We start from the raw sequence: 26,449 nt of genomic DNA on the forward strand, positions 1-26,449 counted from the left end.
AGACTGAAAATTAGAAAATCTTTATAGTTGGAGATGCAACAGGAGGAAATTTGATTCAGGCTTACAACACGGGGGTTAACGTTGATTTACATAGAACTACTTATTAGGTACTTGGTAGAGGCACGAGAGGTAGAAGACACACAACCTCTGCTCTCGGGGTGCTTTATGAATTTAGTTGAGGGTCATATAGTATGTATATTAAAAATTGTTTTAAAACAAAATACATGTCAGTGTCAATTAAATAGTATAATTGTACATGCATGTGAGAGGATGCAGAATAAAGGCATGATTAGAGGATAATCCTGAGAGAATTCTTAGAGGAACACGGAGGGTTTGGGGATGGAATGAGGAGAGAAGCTTGAGTACTATTATAATGAAAGTTTGCCTGCTGGAGGTAGTATCGTGTACTGAGTTTAGGAGAGGCCATGGAGTAAGCTCTGTGTAGAAAGTAGTGTAGAATTCACCTTTTCTATTTATGTGATAAAAGCAACACTTCACTTTTGAAATTACTCTTAGATGGTGTCATCATCTAAGAGAACCTCTGAGTCTAGAAAGTATGGAAAATTATTCTTCACTAACTGATTTTGTGTTAGAGCCTGAGAGTCATAGAAATTTAGATTAGAAGCATAGAGATTCTCTTCTTCTCGTTGTGAGGTGAAGTAACTAAGCCCTGGGGATATTGTGGCTTGCCCAGTGATCCCTGCTAGTGGGAGCAAAGTTATGACATGTATCTATTCCAGACATGTTATATGCATATACAAGGAAAAGCATATATGTTAACTTTTGTTGAGATGTGTATATATATATACATACACCTACATACATACACAAGAGTCTGCTTTCAGGGGACCAAACAGGTGAAAGTCTAATGGAGCAAGATAAGGACTATAGGGAGGATACTTTAACACCTCAAAACAAAGTAACCCACGAGAGACTTTAAGTTTTGAAAAGTTTGTGCAAGATGGGTACCGAAACAACTCACAGAAGAGCATAAACAGAAGCGTTTGGAGGGTGACAGTTTCTTAAAGAGAATCATTACTGGTGACGAACATGGATTCATCACTACGAGCCTGAGAGTAAATGGCCGAGTATGGAATGGAAACATCCTCAATTGCTGACCAAGAAAAAGTTCAAAAGTCAACCATCAGCGGGAAAATTGATGCTTACAGTTTTCTGGTATTCTCAAAGGCCAGTATTGGAACATTAGCAGGAAAAAGGTTTAGCGATCAACAGTGCTTGTTACAGTGTGGTGCTTATTGAAGAGCTGAAGCCTAAACTTCAAAGTAAACGCCAGAGGACTGCTCTCCAAAAGCGTTGTGATCTTGCATGACAATGAACATCTGCTCACTTATGCCCACACTGTCAACACTCTGCAGAAACATTGTTTTGAGATGTTAAAGCATTCTCCCTATAGTCCTGATCTTGCTCCATCGGACTTTCACCTGTTTGGTCCCCTGAAAGCAGACCTACGAGGATGGAGATTCACTTCTGATGAAGAAGTGAAGACAGCCGTGCATTCATGGCTCACAGTTCAGCCTAAAACATTTTTTAATGAGGGAATACAAAAGCTTGTTGACAGATGGATAAAGTGTATTGAAAAGCAAGGAGATTATGTCAAAAAATGGTGTATCTGTCTTTTCTAAGAATTATTAAAACAAATTCTGCAGACAGTGCGGATAATTTTTGACTCACCCTCATAAATAGGGGGGAGAGAGAGAGCTGTGCTTTACTTTTTCATTTTTTAAATTATGTAGATGAACTATAATTTATAAACCTATCCACTATTGACGGACACTTAAGTTAGTTTTGATCTTTTTAAATGCAACATCACTTTTTAAAAAAGAGGAAAATGTCTCTTTGAAATTTTTTCTTATACATTAAGTAAACATGTACAAGTATGTTCTTTTTCAGTATTTGAGAATTTTACTACTCTGTTTTTCTATCTTAATTCAGTAATCTATAACTGTCACGCTTCATAAATGATGATCATTAAAGCAAATATTGTATCTCATAATTCAATATACTGAGTTAAGGTCATTTATTGCTATAAAACTCTTAATGTAGTTAGAGTAATGGTGAACCCTTACTTACACTCAAAGACTATCCAAAAAGTTGTGTTTGAAGTTGTGGTATGTCTAAAGATGCATATGAAATATATTCAAATTAAGATTTCTACAGTATTGCTGGTATTTTACAGCCTTCCATCAGCACATATGTGTGTAACTCACTACTTATTTTGCTTTTAGAACCTTTTGCCTAGAATAGCAGCCAAACTTGATGTTGCCCCTATTTCTGACATCATTGCAATCAAATCACCCGACACATTTGTGAGAACCATTTATGCAGGTGAGTATGAATACCCAAGGAAAATAATCAGTGTGTTAAGTTTTTGAAAATTTTAAAAGTAGAGATTAATTTTGAAGATAGGATTTTGAAATATGAACCATCTTAAAGATTTCTGAGGAAAATCTTAGTCTTGGAATTGCTGCTGTACCATGACATGACGTTCTCTCTGATAGATCTGGAACATGCTCCTTTCCTTCCTGGTCATTCAGTGTACAGAGTGAGATTTTTTTCCAGTGATCAATAAAAATTAGAGTTATTGGGTTGGCCAAGAAGTTTGTAAGTGACACCTGGGAAAGAAAATTTTCTATTTTTTTGAAGTAGTATTTTCAATCTTCTTCGCTGCTTCTACTCATTTCCATCTGCATTAAGAAATTCATTTCAGTGTGTCTTTAGCTGATTAATCTTTTGCTAAGCATGCTGGTCTCTAGTGGGGCTAGAGAAGGCAGTGAACTCTTTGTTCTTTCTGACCGAAGTTGTGTGTTTCAGTCTAAGTGGTCAGTTCTCAAATCAGATCTTTTATCTTTGGTAGTATTTAAAGGGAAATATTTGGTCATAGTCGAGGTCACTCTTAATGTGATTGCTAATCCATAAAAAGTGTCTCAAATCTTTAACAATCTTGGTACATCTTACTTCCTGTCCTTTATGCCTGATAATCTTTTCACTTATTTTCCTCCAGGCATGGTAGCTTCGCTCTTATTAAGTTGTTGCAGCTTATGTTGCTGAGTTACTGAATATGTTGTTTTGGGAGAAGGAAACTTTTGTTTATATTCCTTTTAGGAAGAGTGTACTTAATTAGCATGACTGCCTTTTCCAGTTTGTTTCTTCCATACAGGTCAGCACTTGTTCTATTTTTAAAGTCATTCAAGGTTATACAGAGAGCGGCTGATAGGTTTCTTCAGTATTATAGTCCTTTTTCCTATACTTAGTAAAGGTAGAAAACAAGTAACTGGTCTACAGTTATTTCTTCCTTCTCTTTGTGAAGTAAATTCTGAACCTCAGAGGAATACTTAGGAGATTTTTTGCCTTTCATGGTTGTTTTTTAAAAATAAATTTGTATTTCAGGGAATGCTTTATGTACAGTGAAGTGTGATGAGAAAGTGAAGGTGTTTTCTGTCCGAGGAACATCTTTTGAAGCTGCAGCAACAAGTGGAGGTAGTGCCAGTTCAGAAAAGGGTGAGTGTTCATTTGTATCTGTATTTATTTTCGTTTCTTGCTTTTTAGTTCATAGATTATATTAGAATAAGAGGTGGCTTCTAGTTAAATTTCTAATGCAGAGTGTTTGAGAGCTCAATCTCAATGATAATCCCAAGTTTATACAAAAATAAGAAATATTTGTATCATTTTTGGAACTGGAATAGTTGCTTTGGTGTACATCAAAGGGGTAGGAGAGGGGGATGCATTAAGATTAATCTGTTATATTGATGTAAGGATTTTTTACTCTCCTCTCACTGTTGCCTATTATAATAGAGATTCAATATAATGGAAGAAGAATAATAGTAAATTTATGGAAGGTGTTATACTTTAACATATGCAGTGTCTTATTGAACCCCATAGAGAGAGCGTTATTGCAGTTTTATAGGCAGACTCAGAGAATTAAATGACTTCTCAGAAGTCATACAGCTAATGAGGTGAAGGCTAGAATCTAGTCCCTTTAAGTCTTTACAAAAATCGGAGAGAATGAAATTAGTAGCACAAAAAATTCACGGTAACTAACAAAGTTAAATTTCCTGGAATTCTTTGTGTATTTCTCTTAAAAAATTATTTTTACTGTAGAACTTGAACTCATACTCTTTGTTTCGTTATATGTATCAATATACGCAGCATCAAGTCCTTCCCCAGTGGGGATATCAGAATGGCTTGACCAGAAATTAACAAAAAGTGATCGACCAGAGTTAACAGGTGCCAAAGTGGTGGTATCTGGTGGTAAGTGGAATACTGTAATTTATTGATTTTAAAAAATGATGTAAACATAAAATACTTTGCTTTTATTAGTGCTTATTTTAGAGGAGCACAGGTGGTTTTTCAAATGTAAGAAGTAAATTGCGAGGTGTTTGTCCCACGTTACTGATTAGGAAAGTGAAATGATGAGTTTAATGCCCAGTTTGGACTTGCTGTTGCAAATCTGTGTCGTTGGCACCAGGGGGAGCACGGTACAAATCTCAGCTCCACAGCTTTGCAGCTTGGTGTCTTCGTCTTTTTGACTGACTTCTGTGTTATTCTGAAGAGTATGGTTGGCTTCTGAGTCACAGAAGGAACTCGTTGAAATCTCAGGGCTGTGTTGTTTGATTCCCACCCTTCACTCTGCTTTGAAAGACCTCCAGTGCAGTCCAGGTCTCTGTGGATAACTCTTTGAAAGTTTTTTTGAATTTAATATCAAAGCTGTTAATATTGCACAACACTTGCTTCTTTTTGTATATCATGCTCCTTGTTAAAAAAAAAAAAGACTGAGAAACAAAAGGACCCACATTTTATAACGTGCTGGCTTTTTTAAAAAAATGACTGCTGTCATTTAAAAATCTTTCCAAACTAAACATCAAATGAAATCATTGTGTCCAAACAGCCTCCTACTGCAAGTGTCATTGAGAGGAAATAATATTTCAAAAGGTATATCTGACTAGTTTATTCACTTATTTTTTTCAAGAAATGTTTATTGGATATATGTTCCCTGCCAGGCCCATTGCAAAGTGCTGGAGAAACAGAGGAAAAGGCAGATTGTTCTTGCTCATGAGGAATTGAAAGTCTAGTGGAATGACTTCGATGCAAATAATAACTTTTTTCATTTGCTCAGTTAAGTATTGCTAAATATAGCAGTGACCAAGATAGGTATGGATCTTGTATTTAAAGAGTTTTTGTTCTAGTGGGGAAGACTGTTTTTGAAGACTAATTATATGATTAGTGAACCAGTTAGTTAATTACAGTTGTGTTGAATCTATAGGAGAAGTGCAGGATTATCATTGGAGAACTCAGGAAAGACTTTATAGAGGAGATGGCAGTTGTGTAATATGAAGATTCACTCATGTATACGAAGTTCAAAATTTTTACGGGATGAAGTTTATATTTGCTTAATTTTTTTTTTCTTTTCATTTTTTTAAATGAGGTCGGGGTTTGAAGAGTGGAGAGAACTTTAAATTGTTGTATGATTTGGCAGATCAACTACATGCTGCAGGTAAAGTTACCTTCCTTAGTAGAAAAATGTTCCCATTTTGTTGGAAATACTTTTTCTTCATTATTTCTTTTGTATGTATATAAGTTAATCAAAGCTGCAGATTTTTGCTTTCTCTGGTTTTTCACTTTTCTCTCTGAAACAGTTTTTCTTAGTCTCCAAGTAAATGATGTAGCATTCAGCAAAGAGAGGTTGTCCTTGTTCTTTTTCATTCTTCATATGACACTTTTAACATTTGCCAAATTTTAGTAGTTTTTTCCATTAAAAAAAATTAAATATCAGCTTCATTGCCTACTTCAGATTCAGGAATGCCCTTGTTTGTCTCCTTATTGGTGGTCTAATGTAAATCTGTCATACAAATAGAAATTAACATTTAACATTATTTTAAAAATTTATAGGGAAGATAAATCTTGTTATTAAAAATGTATTGAGAATGGAATGATATTTTTTAAAAAATCAGAAAACTAAAAATATTTTAGTTTTTAATTATACAACCATTAAATGAATATACTCTTCTTTTTATAAAAATGTCTCAGTTCTGTTCTCCCCCTTTTGAGAATTTTGTGTATAACTTTCTAGGCTTTTCCTATGCTTTTATACTACCTAATATGTGTACCCACAGAAACAATTATGGTTTTGTCTGAATAAAGGCATGATGTTGACTCTTTATAATCAGATGGTGGTATTTGAGCATAATTCATTCGTTCATTGATTGAACAAATATGGCAGGCACTATTTTAGGAGCTAGGTAAAAGCAATGAACAAAATAAGCAAAATTATTCTCTCACAGTTCTAGGGGCCAGAAGTGTGTTGAAATTAAGGTGTTGGCAGAGTCACGCTGCCTCTGAGGGTAAATCGGTTTGTTTTCAGTTACCAGAGGCTGCCTTGGCATTCCTGGGCTTATGGCCGCGTCACTCCAGTTTCTGCCTCTGTCTTCGTATTACCTTCTTCTCTCTGTATCTGTATCATATCTCCTTCTGTAACCCTCTTACAAGGATACTGTGATGACATTTAGAACCCACCTAGATAACGCAGGATAAGTGCCTTCTCCCAAGATCCTTAACTTTATATCGTATCTGCTGCCATACAGGTAATATTCACAGGTTCTGGGGATTAGAAAGTGAATATATCTTTGGAGGGGCCATTTTTCTGCCTACCACAGACAGTAAACACAATAAATTAGTAGATAATATAGTATGTTAGAGGGTAGTAAATGCTGTGAAAATAATAGAACAGGAAAAGCAGAAGGATTGGAGGGGGAGGATTGCAGTTTTAAATAAGCTGGTCAGAGTATGCCTTAATGAGAAGACATCCGAATAAAGGTTTGAGGAAGGTAAGGAAGCAAGCTGTGAGGAGATCTGAGAGAGTGTGTTTCAGGTAGAGGGACCAGTAAAGTGCAGAGGGCTTTGCTGAGGCAGGAATATGTCTGCTTCCGTGATGAATAGCAAGGAGGCCAGTGTGGCTGGAATGAAAAGTGCAAAAAGGGAGAGTGGTAAGAGATTAGATTGGGAGTAATAGACCAGATCACATAGGGCTTGTAAGCATTTGTAAGGAGCTTGGTTTTCTCTGAATGAAATGAGGAGCCATTGAAAGGTTTGAACAAAAGAGTCATATGATCTGACACATATTAAAATGATCACTCTGGCTACAGTTTTGAGAATAGGCTACAGGGTGATAAGTGCAGTAACAGGGAGATCAATTAGGAGGCTGTTTCAGTCATTAAGGTGAGAGATGCTCAGGGTTTGGACCAGGTTAGTAGAGGTAGACATGGGGAGAAATAGTTTGGGGATATATATTTGGAGGTAGAACCATTGGGATTTCCTGATAGATTGAATATAGATTATGAGGAAAATTTTTTATCTGGCAACTGGTAGTTGCCACTAGCTGAGTTGGAGAATACCCCACGTGACACAGTTTCCAGGGAGAGATCAGGAGTTCAGTTTTGGGCATACAGTCAGCCCACCATATATGTGGGTTCTAAATCCATGGATTCAACCAACCATGGATCAAAAATATTCAGGGGAAAAAATTACAGAAAGTTCCAAAAAACAACTTGAATTTGCTTTGCACTGGCAGCTATTTATTTAACATTTACATCATATTTATAATTATTTACATAGCAGTTACATTATTCAGTATTGTAAGTAATTTAGAGATGATTTAAAGCATAGGCAGACTTCCCTGGTGGTGCAGTGGTTAAGAATCCGCCTACCAATGCAGGGGACATGGGTTCCAGCCCTGCTTCGGGAAGATCCCTCATGCTGCAGAGCAGCTAAGCCTGTGTGCCACAACTACTGAGCCTGCTCTCTAGAGCCTGCAAGCCACAACTACTGAGCCCAAGTGCTGCAACTATTGAAGCTTGCGTGCCTAGGTCCATGCTCCACAGCAAGAGAAGCCACTGCAATGAGAAGCCTGCGCATCACAATAAAAAGTAGCCCCTGTTTGCCACAGCTAGAGAAAGCCTGCACTCAGCAATGGCCCAATGCAGCCAATAAATAAATAAATTTAAAAAAATAAAGTATAGGCCTTGCACTTTGCAGATATTACGTGTTTTACAAATTGAAGGTTTGTGGCAACCCTGCATTGAGCAAGCCTATTGGTGCCATTTTTCAAACAGCATTTGATCACTTCATGTCTCTGTGTCACATTTTGGTAATTCTCGCAATACTTCAAACTTTTTCATTGCTATTATATTTGTTACGATGATCTGTGATCAGTGGCCTTTGATGTTACTATTGCAAAAAGATTATGACTTGCTGAAGGCTCAGATGATGATTAGCATTTTTTAGCAATAAAGTATTTTTAAATTAAGATACGTACATTTTTTTAGACATTGCTATTACACATTATGTCTAATAGATTTCAGTATAGCATAAACATAACTTTTATGTGCACTGAGAAACCCAAAAAATCCATGTAACTTGCTTTATTGTGGTTTGGAACTGAACCAGCAATATCTCTGAGGTATACCTGTATACAGGAGGATATGCATAGTTTATATGCAAATACTATGCCATTTTTATTGTGTATAAGGGATCTGAGCATCCTTGGATTTCGGTATCCTTTTGGGGGGTGGTCTTGAAACCAGTCCCCTGCGGATACCGAGGAATGACTGTACTAAGTTTGAGATGTCTAATAATAGACATCCTAATACAGATGTCAAGCAATTGGTATAGGAACGTGGAGTTCAGAAGTTTGGACTGGAGATAGAATTTTGGAAATCAGTTGCATTTAGATGGTATTTGGAGCCATGAGACCAGATGAACTCACCAAGGGGATTGAATGTATATATAAAAGAGCTCACAGGACTAAGCCCTAGACACTGCAAGATTAAGAGGTAGGGGAGAAGGGGAGAACAAAGACTAAACGAAATCAGATAGGTTATGATGTTTTGGAATCCAAGTGAAGTGTTTCAGTAAGGGAAAGAGTGATCACCTATGTCAAATGCTGCTAATAGGTCAAGGAAGATGAGGACTGAAAAGTGACTAATTGATTTAGCCACTTAGAGGTCATTGGTGACTTTGAGCAGTGTTAGTAATGGGGGCACTGGGTAGTGGGGGCAAAAACCTGATTGGAGTGTGTTTAAAAGAATGGTCCTGGGTAGTGGTTACATGGTTATATTCACTTTATGATCAGCCATTGAGCAGTAGCACATTTGTGATTTGTGTGCTTTTCTGTATGTGTGTTATATATATATTTTTAATTTATTGGCTGCATTGGGTCATCGTTGCTGCGTATGGGCTTTCTCTAGTTGCTACGAGCAGGGGCTACTCTTCATTGTGGTGCATGGGTTCCTCATTGCAGTGGTTTCTCCTGTTGTAGAGCACGGACTTTAGGCACGTGGGCTTCAATAGTTGCAGCACATAGGCTCAGTAGTTGTGACTCATGGGCACAGGCTTGGTAGTTGTGGCGCACTAGCTTAGTTGCTCTGCGGCATGTGAGATCTTCCCGGAGCAGGGCTCGAACCCGTGTCCCCTGCATTGGCAGGCGGATTCTTAACCACTGCGCCACCTAGGAAGTTCCTGTGTGTGTGATATTTTAATAAAAAAAGGTGTTAGAAGTAGAATGGGAGGCCTGGCATTGGAGACAATGAATGCAAACAACTTTTTAGAGGTTTTTAACTATATGGGCAAGCAGAGAAATAATCAGCTAGAGGGGGAGCAGGACGAACAGAGGGGCTTTTTAAAGATTAGACAAATAATAGTGTGTTTATGTGCTGATGGGAATGCTTCAGTTAAGACTGAGAGATTAATCATACATGAGATAGGAGAGTTACTGGAGCAATGTTTTTGAGTAGATGAGAGAGAATACGAATACAGCTGCAGGTTGATGGGTGAATGTGGAGCATGTGGAAGTTCTCTTCTGATTGTTTCAGTTTTTTCAGTGAAATAGGCAGAGTGTTAAAGAGTATTGAAAGTTTGAAGAGAGAAGGAAAGATACAAAATTATATCAATAATTTAGGAAAGACTGAGAGATTTAAGGCCTGTTTATTTAAAGTGAAACCCAATTAACATGGCTGAGTATTGGTGTTTTTCTCCAGTCATGCTGAACTATAGTAGGACAGGTATGGAAAAGGTGGAAAGATTGCTTAATCAGTAACCAGAGATGGAGGATTTCCACTTGAGTGTGAAGATATAAGAGGAGGACAAGGAAATTGAAGACATATGCAAAGGAGCGATTAGAGTCATTGATGATAGAAATTAAGCTGGGTAAAGAAAGAATAGAGAACATGAGGAGAGAGAGGGACCATGAATAGAATTGTGGATCCCAGTCAGAGAGTTGCTGGAGTAGGGTTCTGAAAGGAGTCAGCTGGAAAGGGGAAGTCACACAGAGACTTTGGAAATTGAGATTATTGAGGGATGTTGCTAATGGACAGGTTGGGGGTATGACCATGGGTAGAGTGAAGGACAGGGTGACTGGAGGAGAGTTACTTAAGGAACTGAGAAGCCAGGCTGTCAAAGTCTTCGAGAATTAAGACAAGACTACTATTGGAGAAAATGACAAAGACCCGGAAGCTAAAAATCATTGAGAAATGAAGGGGATTGACCTGCTGGTTGATAGATGACAGAGCAATATATGGGTGACATAATCTGATGACGTGAGATTTGAAGCTGAAGACTTTTAAGGAGGGAGGAGGGAAACTATCTGAGAGTGGCAATAAGGGCCTGGAGTACCACCTCTAGGCCCAATGGTATGAAGGTGGTGGCAGACAAAGCATTATCTGCTGGGGAGGGCTATCTGCTAGGAATTCTTGTCCTCAGGGAACATTTAGAGAGATAGGTGAAAGGTACAGAGACTTGTGATTTGCTGGTATCAGGCTGTGAGTTCTAGAAATCGTAGTGTAAGGTTTCAGGAATTGGGGAGCAGTGGAAGATGGGTGCATTTTCAGGAGCATGCAGGACAATGTATGGGTTATGAAGGATAACCTTTGAGTCTGGGTCTTGTTTCAGTGACTGATGTAAGTAAAGGGCAGAACGTGATTAGTCCCGACTGACTCATAATAGGTAATGGGGGTGAGTCTGTGAGTGTTAGGAGGTAGTGAGTATTCTCTAGGGCTCCCCGTTTTGTTCTCTCTAGATGGAGATGAAGAGGACCTGAGGCTCATTGTTGGCCCTTGCTGGAAGAGGGGTGCCTTTCCTCTAAGTACGGGGCTCCTTGTTGACTCCTGCTGAATGAGGATAGAAGGCTAGTTAAATTCTAATTTTTATTTTTAGGTAGAAAATACTGATTAAGTCTTTACCTTGTGTTATATGTAACTCTTTTCTTCATCTGGTCCTAGGGGTAATGATATTATAATACCTTTCTTTAAAACCTGTGAAGTTACGGTGTAAAGGAGCATTATATTAGTATAATGATGTCCCAAACAGGTTATAATGTATGTTTTATGTATGTTCTATATTGATGTCTTTTTTTAGCGTTATCAGTGAATATTCCAAGTAGTTGAGTAATAGAGCTTAAAAAAATGACGAATATTTTTTCCTTAGTTGGTGCTTCTCGTGCTGCTGTTGATGCTGGCTTTGTTCCCAATGACTTGCAAGTTGGACAGACAGGAAAAATAGTAGCACCAGTAAGTATTGCAATAAAATATGCTATGCAGAATTCTGTGGGGATAAGAATTGTATATATTTGTGGAATAATCATCTCATTGATTGATGTCCTATTCAGTGTACCTAAGCCGTTAGCCATTACCATGGTGAATGTGTCCTTCTCACAGATCTGTGGATTTCTTGGCTTCAGTAAAACACATAGCTGTTCTTAAATCCAGCATTGTTTTTTGAGATTTTTTTAAAGCAGTGGAATACTTTGTCAACTTTGTGTCACAACGCTAAATATAAAATTGATAGAAGCAGCATTTTATTATTAAATAGATTTTATAAATTCACATTAACATTTATTTACCATAAAGCCTATATATTACAAAATCTATCAGTAAAACTGATGAATCTATATTAATGAACACAGAGTCTCAAAATTGGGAGCTGTGAATGATAACTGTAGTCTTATATCTTCCTGAACACCTGGTTTATTTCTGTATTATGTGTGGTTGCATGAAATTCAAAAAATTCTTATCCATAAGGGTAAGTGATACTAGACTATTCAGTTAAAACTATTCAAAACTTACAAAAGGAATACTTTGGTTTCAAAATTGAATCACTAACAATATCTAGTGATCACATTTCTTAGATGATACAAGTTTTCAGTGAGTGAAATTCTCAGCCAGTTTAAATCTTTATTGTGTGGAGGAAAATGAGGTTTTTTTTTTTTTTTTTTTTTTTTTAAGCCCTTTATTGGAATATAATTGCTTTATACTCTTGTACCAGCTTATGAGGTACACCAAAGTGAATCGGCTGTATCCACACACATATCCCCATATCCCCTCCCTCCCGCAACTTCCCCCCACCCTCCCTGTCCCGCCCCTCCAAGGCATCACTCATCATTGAGTTGATCTCCCTTTGTTATACAGCAACTTCCCACTTGCTAGACTATTCAGTTAAAACTATTCAAAACTTACAAAAGGAATACTGTGGTTTTCAAAATTGAATCACTAACAATATCTAGTGATCACATTTCTTAGATGATACAAGTTTTCAATGAATGGAATTCTCAGCCAGTTTAAATCTTTATTGTGTGGAGGTAAATGAGTTTTTTTTTACATATTTCAAAATGTGTTTTTTAATGTATTTCAAAACAGGAGATTGTCATAACCATTTAAAAAAATATCATGTCTCAGTGCCCTGTTCCATTCAGATGTTCATTCACAGTTTCAAAATAAGCAAAATATTTGTCGTCTTTGAAGTTTGTTTTGAAGAGTGTGCAATCTTCTGCCCATTTTAAAATTGGATTCTTTGTCTTTTTATTGCTTCTTTATTCATTTCTTTTGAAGAGCTGAAATTTTTAATTTTTAGTAGATCTAATGTATTGATGGTTGTTAATACTTTTTGTGTTATTCAGCTTAGTTGAAATCAAATAAGATATCAGAATGTAAAATAGGTAGTAAAACTGTAAACAAAGTCACAAAACCATGTGACTTGTTTGCTTGTGATACCACATTAGTCAGGCTATGAGAACATTTATTGAGCAGGTGAGCTCGAGCCTTCCCTGGCATTTAATGAGGTGTGGCACGTAGGTATTTTTTTGGTAGAAATCTTGTTTGTCCTAGTTTACATGAATATATATCTTTAGGCTTGAATTTATTTACAAAAGATCAGACCTACAGCCTTCCTAATCAATAATACTTCTACAAGAAAGTATGGTGGGAGACAAACTTTTATTTACATTGACTTTTCAGTAACAATGTACTTGTTATTAAGTAGGATAGCAGAAGGACAGGGAATGACCAGTGGCATCCTTACCTGTATTGTAAATAAATGTCATACAGTCAGCTTTTTTTCAACATTACAATCATTAATATAGGATTATTGAAAATTTTTCATAAGGAATTTAAATATATTAAAGGCTTTGAAGACTTTTTTTTTTTTTAACATAAATCATATAATCCCCGGAGATTCTGATTCATTAACTCTGAGTTAGACTTTGACATGTATATATATATGTGTATATATTTATTTGTGTGTGTGTGTGTGTGTATTTTTCTTTAAGGCTTTAAAGCTTTTTCGAGGTAATCTCAAGTTTACTGAAAACTTTCAAGTACAGAATAAAAAGCTCTAGTTTTGTGGACTATTTGAGAGTAAGTTGCTGAGATGATTCCCCATCATCTCCAGATATGTAGGACATTCTCCTGTAACACCACAATACAACTTTTAAAATCAGGAGATTAACATCAATACATTAATACCATCTAATCATCAGACCCTGTTCAGGTTTTGCCAGTTGTCCCAGTAATGTCCTATATAGCAAAAGGATGTAGTTCATAATCACATGTTGCATATAGTTGTCATGTGTCCTTCCATCGCAAACAATTCCTGTCTTACTTTGACTTTCATGACCTTGACACTTGAAAATTATAGGACAGCAATTTTGTAGAATTGAATGTCCCTCAGTTTGGGTTTGTCTGATGTCTCCTCACCATTCAGTTCAGGTTATATATACATCTTTGACAGGAATATCACAAAAGTGATATTTCATCCTATCAGGTGGTACACAGTTTCATTGTGTCTCATTAGATTTTCACTTTGACCATTTGGTTAAGGTTTTCATGAGGAATTTAAATATGTTAAAGGCTTTGATATCTGTCACTATCAGTTATATACATTGAAAGCCATGAGTTCACAGTGATATCACAAATTCCAGTTCAAGGTCAATTCTAATTCTCTCCCTTTCCCTGATTGTAATGCCTTTGATTGGCAGTGAAAAATCTGGACCCTGCCAATACGCTACCCTGCACAGATGCTCTCCTTGACCCACTCAGGCTCCCACACCCTGCACTGAACATTCAGCCCTCTTGTGTAGATAACCCTCCCTGCCTTGCTTGGACTCTGACACCCCTCTCTGGGTCATTTCTTCCCAAGGTAGTTGTACAGTTTTATATTCCCACCAACTATGTATTTGGGTTCCACTTGCTCCTCATTTTCACCAGCATTTGATAATTTAGCTATTCAGGTGCATGTGTAGTGGTGTACCATATTGTAGATTTAATTTTTATTTTCCTGATATTCTTGATAAACACTGTTGTGTTATTGGCCACTCAGATATCTTCCTTATGAAGTATCTGTTCAGATCTGTGACCCTTTTTTTTTACTGAATTGTTTGTCTTTTTGTTATTGAGTTGTAGAATTTTTTTTACTGTATTCCAGATATGTGTTACTTATGAGATATGTTTTGCAAATATGTTCTCGCAGTCTGTGGCTTGCCTATTTATTTTAATGGTATCAAGTTGAAGAACTTCCCTTCTGCTCCTGATTTGCTGAGGATTGACTAATATTTTGTTAAGGATTTTGGGGTCTGTCTTTATCAAAATAATCTGTAATTTTCCTCCTCCCACCCCAATATCTTTGTCTAATTTTGGTATTGGCATTATGCTGGCTTTGTAAAATGAGTTGCAAGATTTTTCCCACCTGTTGTATTTTCTGAATGAGTTTGTATAAGATTGGTGTGTGTGTGTTTCTTAAATGTTTGATAGAACTCACCAGTGAAGCCATCTGAACTTGGAGTTTTCTTTGTTGGAGTATTTGACAACTCAATTTCTTTAATAGATTTAGGGCTATTCAGATTTTCTATTTTATTTTGAGTTTATTTTACTAAGTGGTGTGTTTCAAGGAATTGGTTCAGTTCTTCTAAGTTATCAAGTATACTGGATAAAGTTGTTTATAATCTTGCCCCGTTTTCCTTTTGTTGTTTAAAAAATCTGGAGTGATAGCTCCCCTTAAATTTTGCAGTTTGTGTCTTCTCTTCTTTTGTTCCCCTTTTCTTCATCAGCCTAGCTAGGAGTTTATAAAATTAAAAAAATTTTTTTAATGATCTAGCTTTCTAAAATAACAAGTTTATTGAGATGTAATTCATATACCATACAATTTACCCAATTAAGTATTTAATTCAGTGGCTTTTAGTATATTTACAGAGTTGTACAACCATCGCCTGTCAGCTTTAGAATATTTTCATCACTTCCAAAAAAAACTGCATACCTGTCTTCTTCCCAATTCCCCCATCCTAGGCAACTGCCAGTCTACTTTCTGTCTATATAGATTTGCCAAAAAAAAAAAAAAAAAGACATAATAGTAAAAAAAATAAAAATAAAAAAATAGATTTGTCTATTCTGGACATTTTATGTAAGCAGAATCATAGAATATGTGGTCTTATATGATTTTTTTTCAATTTAGCATACTGTTTTCAAGGTTTATTCATGTCGTTTTATTCCTTTGTATTGCCAAAGAGTATTCCACTATATGGATATACCACGTTTTATGTATCCTTGCATCATCTTATGGGCATTTGGGCTGTTTTTACTTTTTGGTTCTTATGAATAACACAGATGGGAACATTCACATACAGGTTTTTGTGTGGATATGTGTTTTCATTTCTCTTGGATATATACCTAGGAGTGGAATTGCTGGTTCCCATGATAACTTTATATTTAACCTTTTGAGGAACTGCCAAACTGTTTTCCAGAGCAGCTACACCAACAATGAACCAACTCTTAGCTTTGTTAATTTTTTCCATGGTTTTCTTTTTATTGATTTTTGCTCTTAATTTCCTTCCTTCTGATTACTTTGGATTTACCTTGCTCTTAAGGTAGAACTTTACTTCATTAATTTTGTATTTTGCTTGTTTTTAAGTGTAAATATTAAAGATATAAATTTCCCTCTAAACTGTGCTTTAGATGCATTCCACAAATATTGATATATTTTCATCATTTGTTAAAAAATATTTTCTAATTTAGAAAATTAGAAATGTTTAATTTCTAGATATTTGTGATTTTTTTCCTAGATAGCTTTCTATTATTGATTTCTAATTTAATTTTGGTGAACCTCTCTTTAATATTTCAGTATTTACAATTCATTAGTCTTATTTTATGGCCTAACAAATGCTCTCTTTTGGCGAATATACCTTATGTGCTTGAAAAGAATGTATATCCTTCCATTAGACACTGCAAGAATAAAGATTAGTGAACTTGAAGATACGGCAGCAGAAACTGTCCAAAATGAAACACATAAAATTTTGAAAACACAGGAAAAAGACAGACAGAGCCTTGGTGAGCTGTGGGACAACTTTAGGAGGCCTAATATATGTGTAATTGGAGCAGAAAAATTGTTGGAAGCAGTAACGTTCAGAGAATGTCCAAATTTGATGAAAACTATAAATCCACAGATCTCAAGCTCAACAGACCCTAAGAACAGGAAACAAGAATGAAACTGCAAGGCATGTAATAGTCAAATTGTTTAAAGAATGATAAAAAGAAAAAAAAAATTTTATTGAAAAAGGAAGTCATTTTATTTTTAGTACATTTGCTTTGGAGGGAGAGCCAACTAATTGGAAAGAGTCCATAATGTAACCAACATCAGATCTCCTTGCTGCATTCCCTATTGAAACTTTATTTTTTCTTTTTCAAATTCTTTTCCCATTTAGGTTATTACAGAGTATTGAGCAACATTTCCTGTGCTATAGAGTAGGTCCTTGTTAATTATCTATTTTAAATATAGCAGTGTGTACATGTCAATCCCAAACTCCCAATCTGTCCATCCCCCTCACCCTTTTCCCTGTAACCATAAGTTTGTTCTCTAAGTCTGTGAGTCTGTTTCTGTTTTGTAAATAATTACGTTTGTATCTTTTTTTTTTTTGTAGATTTTGCATATGAGCAATATCATATGATATTTGTTTTTCTCTGACTTACTTCACCTAGTATGATAATCTCCAGGTCCATCCATGTTGCTGCAAGTAGATTCTTTTTAATGGCTGAGTAATATTCCACTGTATGTATGTACCACATCTTTATCCATTCATCTGTCAATGGACATTTAGGTTGTTTCCATGTTTTGGCTATTGTAAATAGTATGGCATTGAACATTAGGGTGCATGTATCTTTTTGAATAATGGTTTTCTGCAGATAAATATGTCCAGGAGTGGAATTGCTGGATCATATGGTAGCTCTATTTTTAGTTTTTTAAAGAATCTCCATACTGTTCTCCATTGTGGCTGTAGAAATTTATATTCCCACCAACAATGTAGGAGGGTTGCTTTTTCTCTACACTCTCCAACATTTATTGTTTGTAGAATTTTTCATGATGGCGTTATGACTAGTATGAGGTGATACCTCATTGTAGTTTTGATGTGCATTTCTCTCATAACTAGCAATGTTAAGCATCTTTTCATGTGCCTGTTGGCCGTCTGTAAATCATAAATGTTAGTTTCCATATTCACTGACTTTACAATTTTCTCCAGTTAATGATCAGAAAACACCTTTTATTACTTTAAATGAAAACAAAATGAAGACCCGAAATCTCATGATCAAGAATTGTTTTCTGGTGGACAAGCAAAATTGGTCTATTTTTATGGTTGATATAATTGTATTCAAAACCCATAAACAGTGTATATCCACTTCAATACTGATAAAAAGAAGTTCTGAAAAGCAGTGAGAGAAAAGTATAAATGAACTCAATATTCCAATCAAAAAGCAGAGATTACTAGATGTATAAAAAGCAAGACTCAGTCATATGCTACCTATAAGAAATATATTTTAGATAGAAAAAGATACACCATACAAATAGTAAGCAAAAGAAATCTGGTTGTCTTTATTAATAACAGATAAAGCAAACTTCAAGACAGTGAATACTGCCAAACATAAAGAGGGCCATTACATAATGATGAAAGGATCGATTTATCAGAAAGACAGAACAATCATGAATGTGTAAGTGCCCAATAACAGATTTTCAAAATACATCAAGAAAAATATGACAGAACTAAAGTGAGGAATAAACAAATCCATAATCGTAGTTGAAGGTTTTAATAGCTTCTCCCAGTAATTGATAGAATAACTAGACCAAAAAATTCAATAAGTATGTAAAACATCTAGACCAGGGGACAGCAAGCTGTCTGTAAATCACATAGGAAGTATTTTTGGTTTTAGCCATAGAGCCTCTGTTGTAACTACTTAACTCTTCTGTTGTAGAGCAGAAGCAGCCATAGACTTACGAGTAAGTGAATGAGTTATATTGCGTTAAAACTGCTTGTACAAAAACAAGTGGCAGTCCAGATTTGGCCTGTTGACTTAACATTTATAGAACACTGTGCCTCATTTTTTTTCTCTACTTTTATTCCAGGACTCTAGTTGCACATATTTTAGATAACCTTTATATTCTTCCATAGGTTACTTAAGTTCTATTCATCCTTTTTCATCTTTTTCCCCCTCTTCTTCTGTTCTTCAGATTGAATAATTTTTATTGTTCTGTCTTCAAGGTTACTGATCCTTCTATAATTTCTAGTATGCTATTAAACCCATCTAGAAAATTTCTTATTTTGTATCTTTTAGTTCTAGATTTTCATTTGGTTCTTTTTATAGTTTCATTTCTCTGCTGAGATGTCGTAAATGTTCATTCATTACAGATATCTTCCTTTACATCCTTGACCATACTTGTAATAGCTGCTTTTAAATCCTTGTGTACTAATTCCAAGTTCTGGGTTATTTCAGAGTTGATGTCCTTTGATTGTATTTTCACATTTTTCTGTTTCATTATATGTGTAGTACAACGGTTCTCAAATTTTTTGTCTTAGGACTCCTTTTAAAATTTATTGAGGGCTCTCAGAGAGCTTTTGTTTATTTGGGTCATATCTATTGATATTTATTGCATTAGAAATTCAAACTGAGAAATTTTTAAAATATTCATTTGACAATAACAACAATAAAGCCATTTATTTTAATATAAGTAATATTTTAGTGAAGGTAACTGTCTTCCAAAACAAAAGAAATTTAATGAGTAAATAATGGTATTTTTTTACATTTTTGACTTGATATCTTGCTTAGTAGAAAACTGCTAGATTCTCATTTATGCTGTGTGTTGTTTTATATTGCTTTGATTAAAGTATATGAAGAAAATCCAGCATCACAGAGATATATAGTTAGAGAAGAAAGTATTTTAATAGCGTTTTCATAAAATTGTAGATGTTCTTCTTTTACACTACATTAGAACTTGACAAGTAGTAATTTCATAAAGGGTATTGGCAGTGTGGAATCTGAAACCATATCAATATTCATACTCTTACATTAAAATCTGTTGGTCTCTATTGTGCTTCGAATGGATCTTTCACCATTCTGTAACATTTAGAAAATAAGCTTGAGTGAATTTTGTAGATCTTTCAAATGTTGACACATTTCATCAATATCAAAACATTACCTTCATCATTATTACCACTCATCTTGTTAGAGAAGGCTTTACAACTCATATTCATGGATAGAAGCTTTTAAAAAATTCTAATTATCACTTAAATCTCAAATTTTGTCCATGGCAGCAAAAACTTTTTTTCCTCAGAATTGATAATCTCACTTCATTCAGTTTCAATAAAATGTCTGCAGAAACTTCAAATATCTGTCATTGATACTTTGAAGAGAAAATGGTGATCCATGAAAAAGTGGCTGGTTTACCTGGTAACTGAAGCCATCACATGAGTGATGGCTTTCCTCAAGACAGTATTGTGCTTTCATATGCAGTGGAAGTACTTTGCACACTTTATGATTTGTCACACAGAATACTAAAAAGATGTGTACCCAAAGGTTGAGATTTAGTAAAACTAATAATTTAATTTTTACTGCTTCATCAAGGGCATTCTTAAGTGAAACCAGGTTTTTCCTTCCTCCCTCCCTCCCTTCCTCCCTTCCTTCCTTCCTTCCTTCCTTCCTTCCTTCCTTCCTTCCTTCCTCCCTCCCTCCCTCCCTCCCTCCCTCCCTCCCTCCCTCCTCCCTCCTCCCTCCCTCCCTCCCTTCCTTCCTCCCTCCCTTCCTTTCTTAACTCTATGTGGCCATGAAGAATGCACTGACGACTATGTACAGTTTGGTGCAACTGTCTTGATTAATGCTAAAGCAGCAGCAGTTATACCCACTGTTATTTTTACATCATCAGTGCAAAAGTCAACATAGTTTTTCTAGGATAAACTGTGAGATCCAAAAAAGTTATTTAATACTTTGAGTTTTTCAGCGCCACTTTTGTTTGTTGCCAAGCGATCACATAAAGGAATTCTTTAATGTTTAGTTGGTATTGATACTGCACAAATACAGTTAAAACGCGAAACCCAACTATGTAGGTTTGTCTGTTAGTCAAAAGTACAATTTTGCAGATGATTTATGAACTTAATATTCATGTTTATAGTTAAATCATTTATTCAGCAAGTTACAGTTAAATCGTGTATTCAGCAAGTTATTGGAATGTGGCAGTGCCATAGTTTCTTTCACTGATTTTTCATCTAGCAGGCATTTAGCAAGGTCACTTTTATTAGTCTTTCAGCAACTGTTCTTCTCTAGCCAATGATATCCAATAACCCATATGATGCTTCAATGACTTTATCCTTTCTGGTTTGAAAAGCTAAACAAGTTTTTACTTTTAAAGTCATCACATCTATTTTAAAAATAAAACAATTTTTCTCTAAACTGAATTATTTTCAAAATGGCCATCATTTCCATTGCAAAAGACACAGTAACATAAATTATTAACATCTGTGAAGCCAAGAGAAAGATAACTTTCATCATATTTTCACTTACTTTTAATTTTACACATTATTTTTTAGAATAGATTCCTCTTTTCCATAATTTAAAGATCTCTGTTACCAGTTTCATCTTTATCAGCATCTTTTAATGTACGAGGGTAAGTGAAAAATTATCCGCACTCTGGCTGTGGAATTTGTTTTAATTAATTTTTAGAAAAGACAGATACATCATTTCTTGACATAATTTCCTTGCTTTTCAGTACACTTTGTCCATCTGTCAACAAGTTTTCATATTCCCTCATTAAAAAAATATTTTAGGCTGAACTGCGAGCCATGAATGCACGGCTGTCTTCACTTCTTCATCAGAAGTGAATCTTCGTCCTTTTAGGGCTGCTTTCAGGGGACCAAACAGGTGAAAGTCCGATGGAGCAAGATCAGGACTATGGGGAGGATGCGTTAACACCTCAAAATGAAGTTTTTGCAGTGTCGACAGTGTGGACAGAAGTGAGCGGATGTTCATTGTCATGCAAGATCACAACACTCTTGGATAGCAGTCCTCTGGCGTTTAATCTGAAATTTAAGCTTCAGCACAAACTTTTCAAAACCTAAGCCTGTCATGGCTTGTTTCATAGCCAGAGCTATGGCTGATTTGCAAATGATTTGCCACTGTCACTTGTCTATTTGACAGAATTATTTCACGTGTACGCTTAATGTTGTCATCAGCCATGGATGTGGATGGGCGTCCAGCTCCTTCTTGATGGCTAACACTTGTGCACCCTTCCTTGAACTTCTCTATCCATTCATACACACTTCTTTGCAACAAAATACTTTCTCCATACTGTGCACAAAGTCTTCAGTAAATAATGGCACCAGGTACACCCTTAGATCACAAAAAAACAAATCTGCACGCTACTCTTCTTTCGTGCAAATCACAAGTGGGGAGTCCGTTTTTGCTCGCACCGCAGTTACAAGTGAACTGATGTGACACATTCACCTCCGCACAGCAGTGACTGGGGAGACAGTAGCCTTGAAGGGAAAGTGCTGATAAGACAGTGTGGCCAACAGAAGTTTTAATATGACCGGAGTGCAGATAATTTTTGACTCACCCTCATAGATGCTGGAGCTGTGGGTTGCAAAAGTGAGTCTCCTGTATTTTAGTATAAATATTAGCAAAATCTAAAATAATAGTTTTATATAAATTTAATTTTTAAAATTTTTAAATTTTTAAAAAATTTATTTATTTTGTCTGTGCTGAGTCTTCTTTGCAGTGCATGGGCTCTTCACTGCCGCACATGGGCTTAGTTGCGGTGTGTGGGATCTTAGTTCCCTGACAGGGATCGAACCCGGGCCCCCTGCATTGGGAGCACAGAGTCTTAACCACTGGACCACCAGGGAAGTCCCTAGATAATTTTAAACTATATAAAATTTCCCAAAAATTTGTTACTGCCACGTAAGGTCACCAAATGTACTTGTCACTGTGTTTCCTTGTAGGCACAAGGAAATATTTGGGATTTCAAATATCAATTTATTGGATGATAATGAGATTACAGAAATTATAGCAGTTGTAAGAGCACAAGCTACTGTGTTGAGAACAAACAGTTAATCTCTTTAAACATACATATTTATACTTAAAACCTACTACTTTAGACATTTTTAGGAAACAGAAATACAGATGCATACTTTCTAGTACATATCAAAGTGATGATTTCTTCAAAAAGTCATGTAGCCACTGGAGAACTCCACTATAGAATTGTGATTGAATGAGAGAGAGAAGGACAAATAACGTTTTAATATTTCTGTGGAAATATTTTTGACTTTGCAGACCCCGGAAAGGGTCTTGGGACTTACAGGAATGTGCAGACCACATAAAGAGTCACTAGCCTAGTAGTTTTGGATCATATTATACACACTGAATAATATGTGTAGAGATTACGGATTCTGTTATGTTTCTATTGAGAATATTCATTTTTGTTTTAGCAGATAGTTAATTACGTGAACTCAAACTTCAAATTCTCTTCTCTTTCAGCATAGCCAGCTGGCTTAGAGGCTACCTTGCACATGTCCAGTGAGGGGGTGGTGGGAGTGGTGTCAGCCAGAGTTTTGAGCAGAGTATGTATGCAGAGTTTGTGGTTGTCCTTCTGAAATTTTTTCCTTACCTTCCAGCTAATGTCGCAGCCATAAACCATCTTCTTTGTTTCCTCCACTAATGAGACTGCAAGTTTCTCTCTAAAGTGGCTGCTTTCTGATTGGCTTTTATTCCCCTTGTGGGAAATCTGCAAACGTCCCAAGGGAAGAAGTAGAGGTATATGGTGGGCTCTTCATTGTGTATCCCTCCCCTACAGAATTCTGGCTTCTCAAATGTTGCCTATCTTGGTTGATCTCCAACGTATTTAAACAGTTGCTTTCTTTATTTTAACCAGGTTTCACAGTTTTTCTCTGCAAGAGGGGGTTAGTCTGATATAAACTGTTCTCTCAGGGCCATAAGCAGGAGTCCTGAGGCCCAGAATTGAGCTCATTACTTCATGTGTGCTCTGAGTAATACAGAGTTGGATTATTATCTTCCTAAATAATATTTTAATTAATGCTGCTTAATATTGCATTAGGTTCTTGGCAGCCAGATCCTACTGTTGGCATTTATTCACTTGTAGACATCCAAAATCTCTATTTTCTCCTTCCTCCATGTTTTATTGCCTGCTATTAAAACTTTGTCTCCCTTGTCTAGTAATAATGCAATGTTTCTTAGTGTTTAAAGCGGAACAGAATACTTTCATTTATCTTTATTAAATTTGTGTCTGTGTTGTCTACCATTGAAACCACCTGAATCTTTTAAAGCTTTTTTTTTTTTTCATATTCCTTTTAACCTTATATTATTGGAAGATCCTGTGTTCTATTTTGTTGCCATTTTGTTATAGCTATGGAAAGCATCATCATAGTTCTCTCTGATGATGAATAGTAAGAAGTTCCTTACTTCAAATAAGGGGATACATAAAGGCAAATTTTGTTATTTCACAAAATAATTTTACTTTTATTGTTAATTTTTCAAGAAAATATCTAATACCCCAGAGATGCCATGAATTTAGTTACACTTTTAAATACATTTTTATATTATCATTCACAGCAGTTGACATGTACATATGGAAGATTATCAAACATTTATTTATATGGAACAATTCAGTATGTTTCTGGATTCATGCTCCCTGCAAGAATTCAGACCCAGTATGGGGATCCACTAGTCTATAGCTTACTGTTGCAAAAAGACTTCTGTTCCTTTTTTTTTTTTAATTAACTTTTTATTTGAAAATAAATTAAAACTTATAAAAATTTGAAAATTGAAAATAATACAGTATGTGTGAATGTGTACACATATATACACATTTTTTTTCTGAACTATTTGACAGTAATATCAAGAGCTGTAAATACTTAAGTGTGTATTTCCAAAGAGTAGAAATAGTCTCTTACACAAATGGCAATGAAAACACAACCATACAAAATCTATGGGATGCAGCAAAAGCAGTTCTTAGAGGGAAGTTCATAGTGATACAGGCCTTCATCAAAAAACGAAAAAAATCTCAAGTAAACAACCTAACCTACCATTTAAAAGAATTAGAAAAAGAACAAACAAAACCTAAAGTCAGAAGAAGGAAGGAAAGAATAAAGATCAGGGAGGAAATAAATACAATAGAGATTAAAAAAACAGTAAAAAAAAAAAAAGTCAGTAAAACCAAGGGCTGATTCTTTGAAAGGGTAAACAAAATTGACAAACCTCTGGCCAGGCTTACCAAGAACAAAAGAGAGAGAACCCAAATAAACAAAACAAGAAATGAAAAAGGAGAAATCTCAACTGATACTGCAGAAATACAAAAAACATGAGAATACTATTTAACAATTATATGCCAACCAATTTGACAACCTAGAAGAAATGGACAACTTTCTAGAAACATACAGCCCACCCAAAACTGAATCAAAAAGAAATAGATGATTTGAACAGACCAATCACTAGAAGTGAAATAGAATCTGTAATAATAAAAAACAGACAAAAAAACAACACACACACACACACACACACACACACACACACACACACTTCCTAGAAACAAAAGTCCAGGACTAGATAGCTTCACAGGAGAATTCTACCAAACATATAAAGAAGAACATACTGATTCTTCTCAAACTCTTCCAAAAGACTGAAGAGCAGGGAACACTCCCAAAGACATTCTATGAAGTTACCATCACCCTGATACCAAAACCAGAAAAAGACACCACCAAAAAAGAAAATTACAGGCCAATATCTTTAATGAATATAGATGCAAAAATTCTCAACAAAATATTAGCAAACTGAACCTTAACAGCACATAAAAAGATTATATACCTCAACCAAGTGGGATTCATCCCAGTTTCACAAGGATGGTTCAATGTATGCAAATCAATTAATACACCACATTAACAAAGAAAACTAAAAAAAAACACATGATCATCTCAATAGTTGCAGAAAAACGTGTTTGACAAAATTCAACATCCATTCATGATAAAAACTCTTACCAAAGTGGGAATAGAAGGAGCATATCTCAACATAATAAAAGCCATTTATGACAAACTCACAGCCAGTATGAAACTCAATAGTGGAAAATCGGAAGCCTTCCCACTAAAATCTGGAACAGGACAAGGATGCCCACTCTCAACACTTCTCTTCAACATAATATTGGAAGTCCTAGCCACATCAGTCAGACAAGAAAAAGAAATAAAAGGTATCCAGATTGGAAGGGAAGAGGTAAAATTGTCACTATATGCAGATGGCATGATACTATATATAGAAAACCCTAAGGAGTCCACACAGAAACTACTAGATCTAATAAATGAATTCAGCAAAGTCACAAGATACAAGAATAACATTCAGAAATCAGTTGCAGGAACTTCCCTGGTGGCGCAGTGGTTAAGAATCTGCCTGCCAATGCAGGGGACTGGATTTGATCCCTGAGCTGGGAAGATTCCACATGCTGCAGAGCAACTACTGAACCTTGTGCCACAACTACTGAAGCCCGCATGCCCTAGAGCCTACATGCCACAACTGCTGAGCCCGAGTTCTGCAACTATGGAAGCCCATGCACCTAGAGCCCGTGATCCACAGCAAGAGAAGCCACCACGCTGAGAAGCCCATGCATTGCAATGAAGCAGTCCCTGCTCGCCACAACTAGAGAAAAGCCCGCATGCAGCAACGAAGACCCAATGCAGCCAGAAATAAAAATAATAAATCAATAAATCAATAGTATCTATTTTAAAAAAAGAAATCAGTTGTGTTCCTCTACACTAACAATGAAATATTAGAAAGGGGATGTAAAAAAACAAATCGCACCA

General features: G+C 35.8%; 1 protein-coding gene across 1 annotated transcript in view; it reads left to right on the plus strand.

The window, feature by feature from the left end:
• Nucleotides 1-26,449, plus strand: part of ETFA (electron transfer flavoprotein subunit alpha) — an 88,460-nt gene that overhangs the window by 19,861 nt on the left and 42,150 nt on the right. The window contains exons 5-9 of the mRNA XM_057723495.1: nt 2,247-2,346; nt 3,409-3,519; nt 4,168-4,269; nt 5,444-5,512; nt 11,494-11,576. Of these exons, the coding sequence (XP_057579478.1) occupies nt 2,247-2,346; nt 3,409-3,519; nt 4,168-4,269; nt 5,444-5,512; nt 11,494-11,576 (465 nt within the window). The remainder of the gene's footprint in view (nt 1-2,246; nt 2,347-3,408; nt 3,520-4,167; nt 4,270-5,443; nt 5,513-11,493; nt 11,577-26,449) is intronic.

Source organism: Hippopotamus amphibius, chromosome 2 (genome assembly GCF_030028045.1).
Source record: "Hippopotamus amphibius kiboko isolate mHipAmp2 chromosome 2, mHipAmp2.hap2, whole genome shotgun sequence".
NCBI classification, from domain to species: Eukaryota; Metazoa; Chordata; class Mammalia; order Artiodactyla; family Hippopotamidae; genus Hippopotamus; species Hippopotamus amphibius.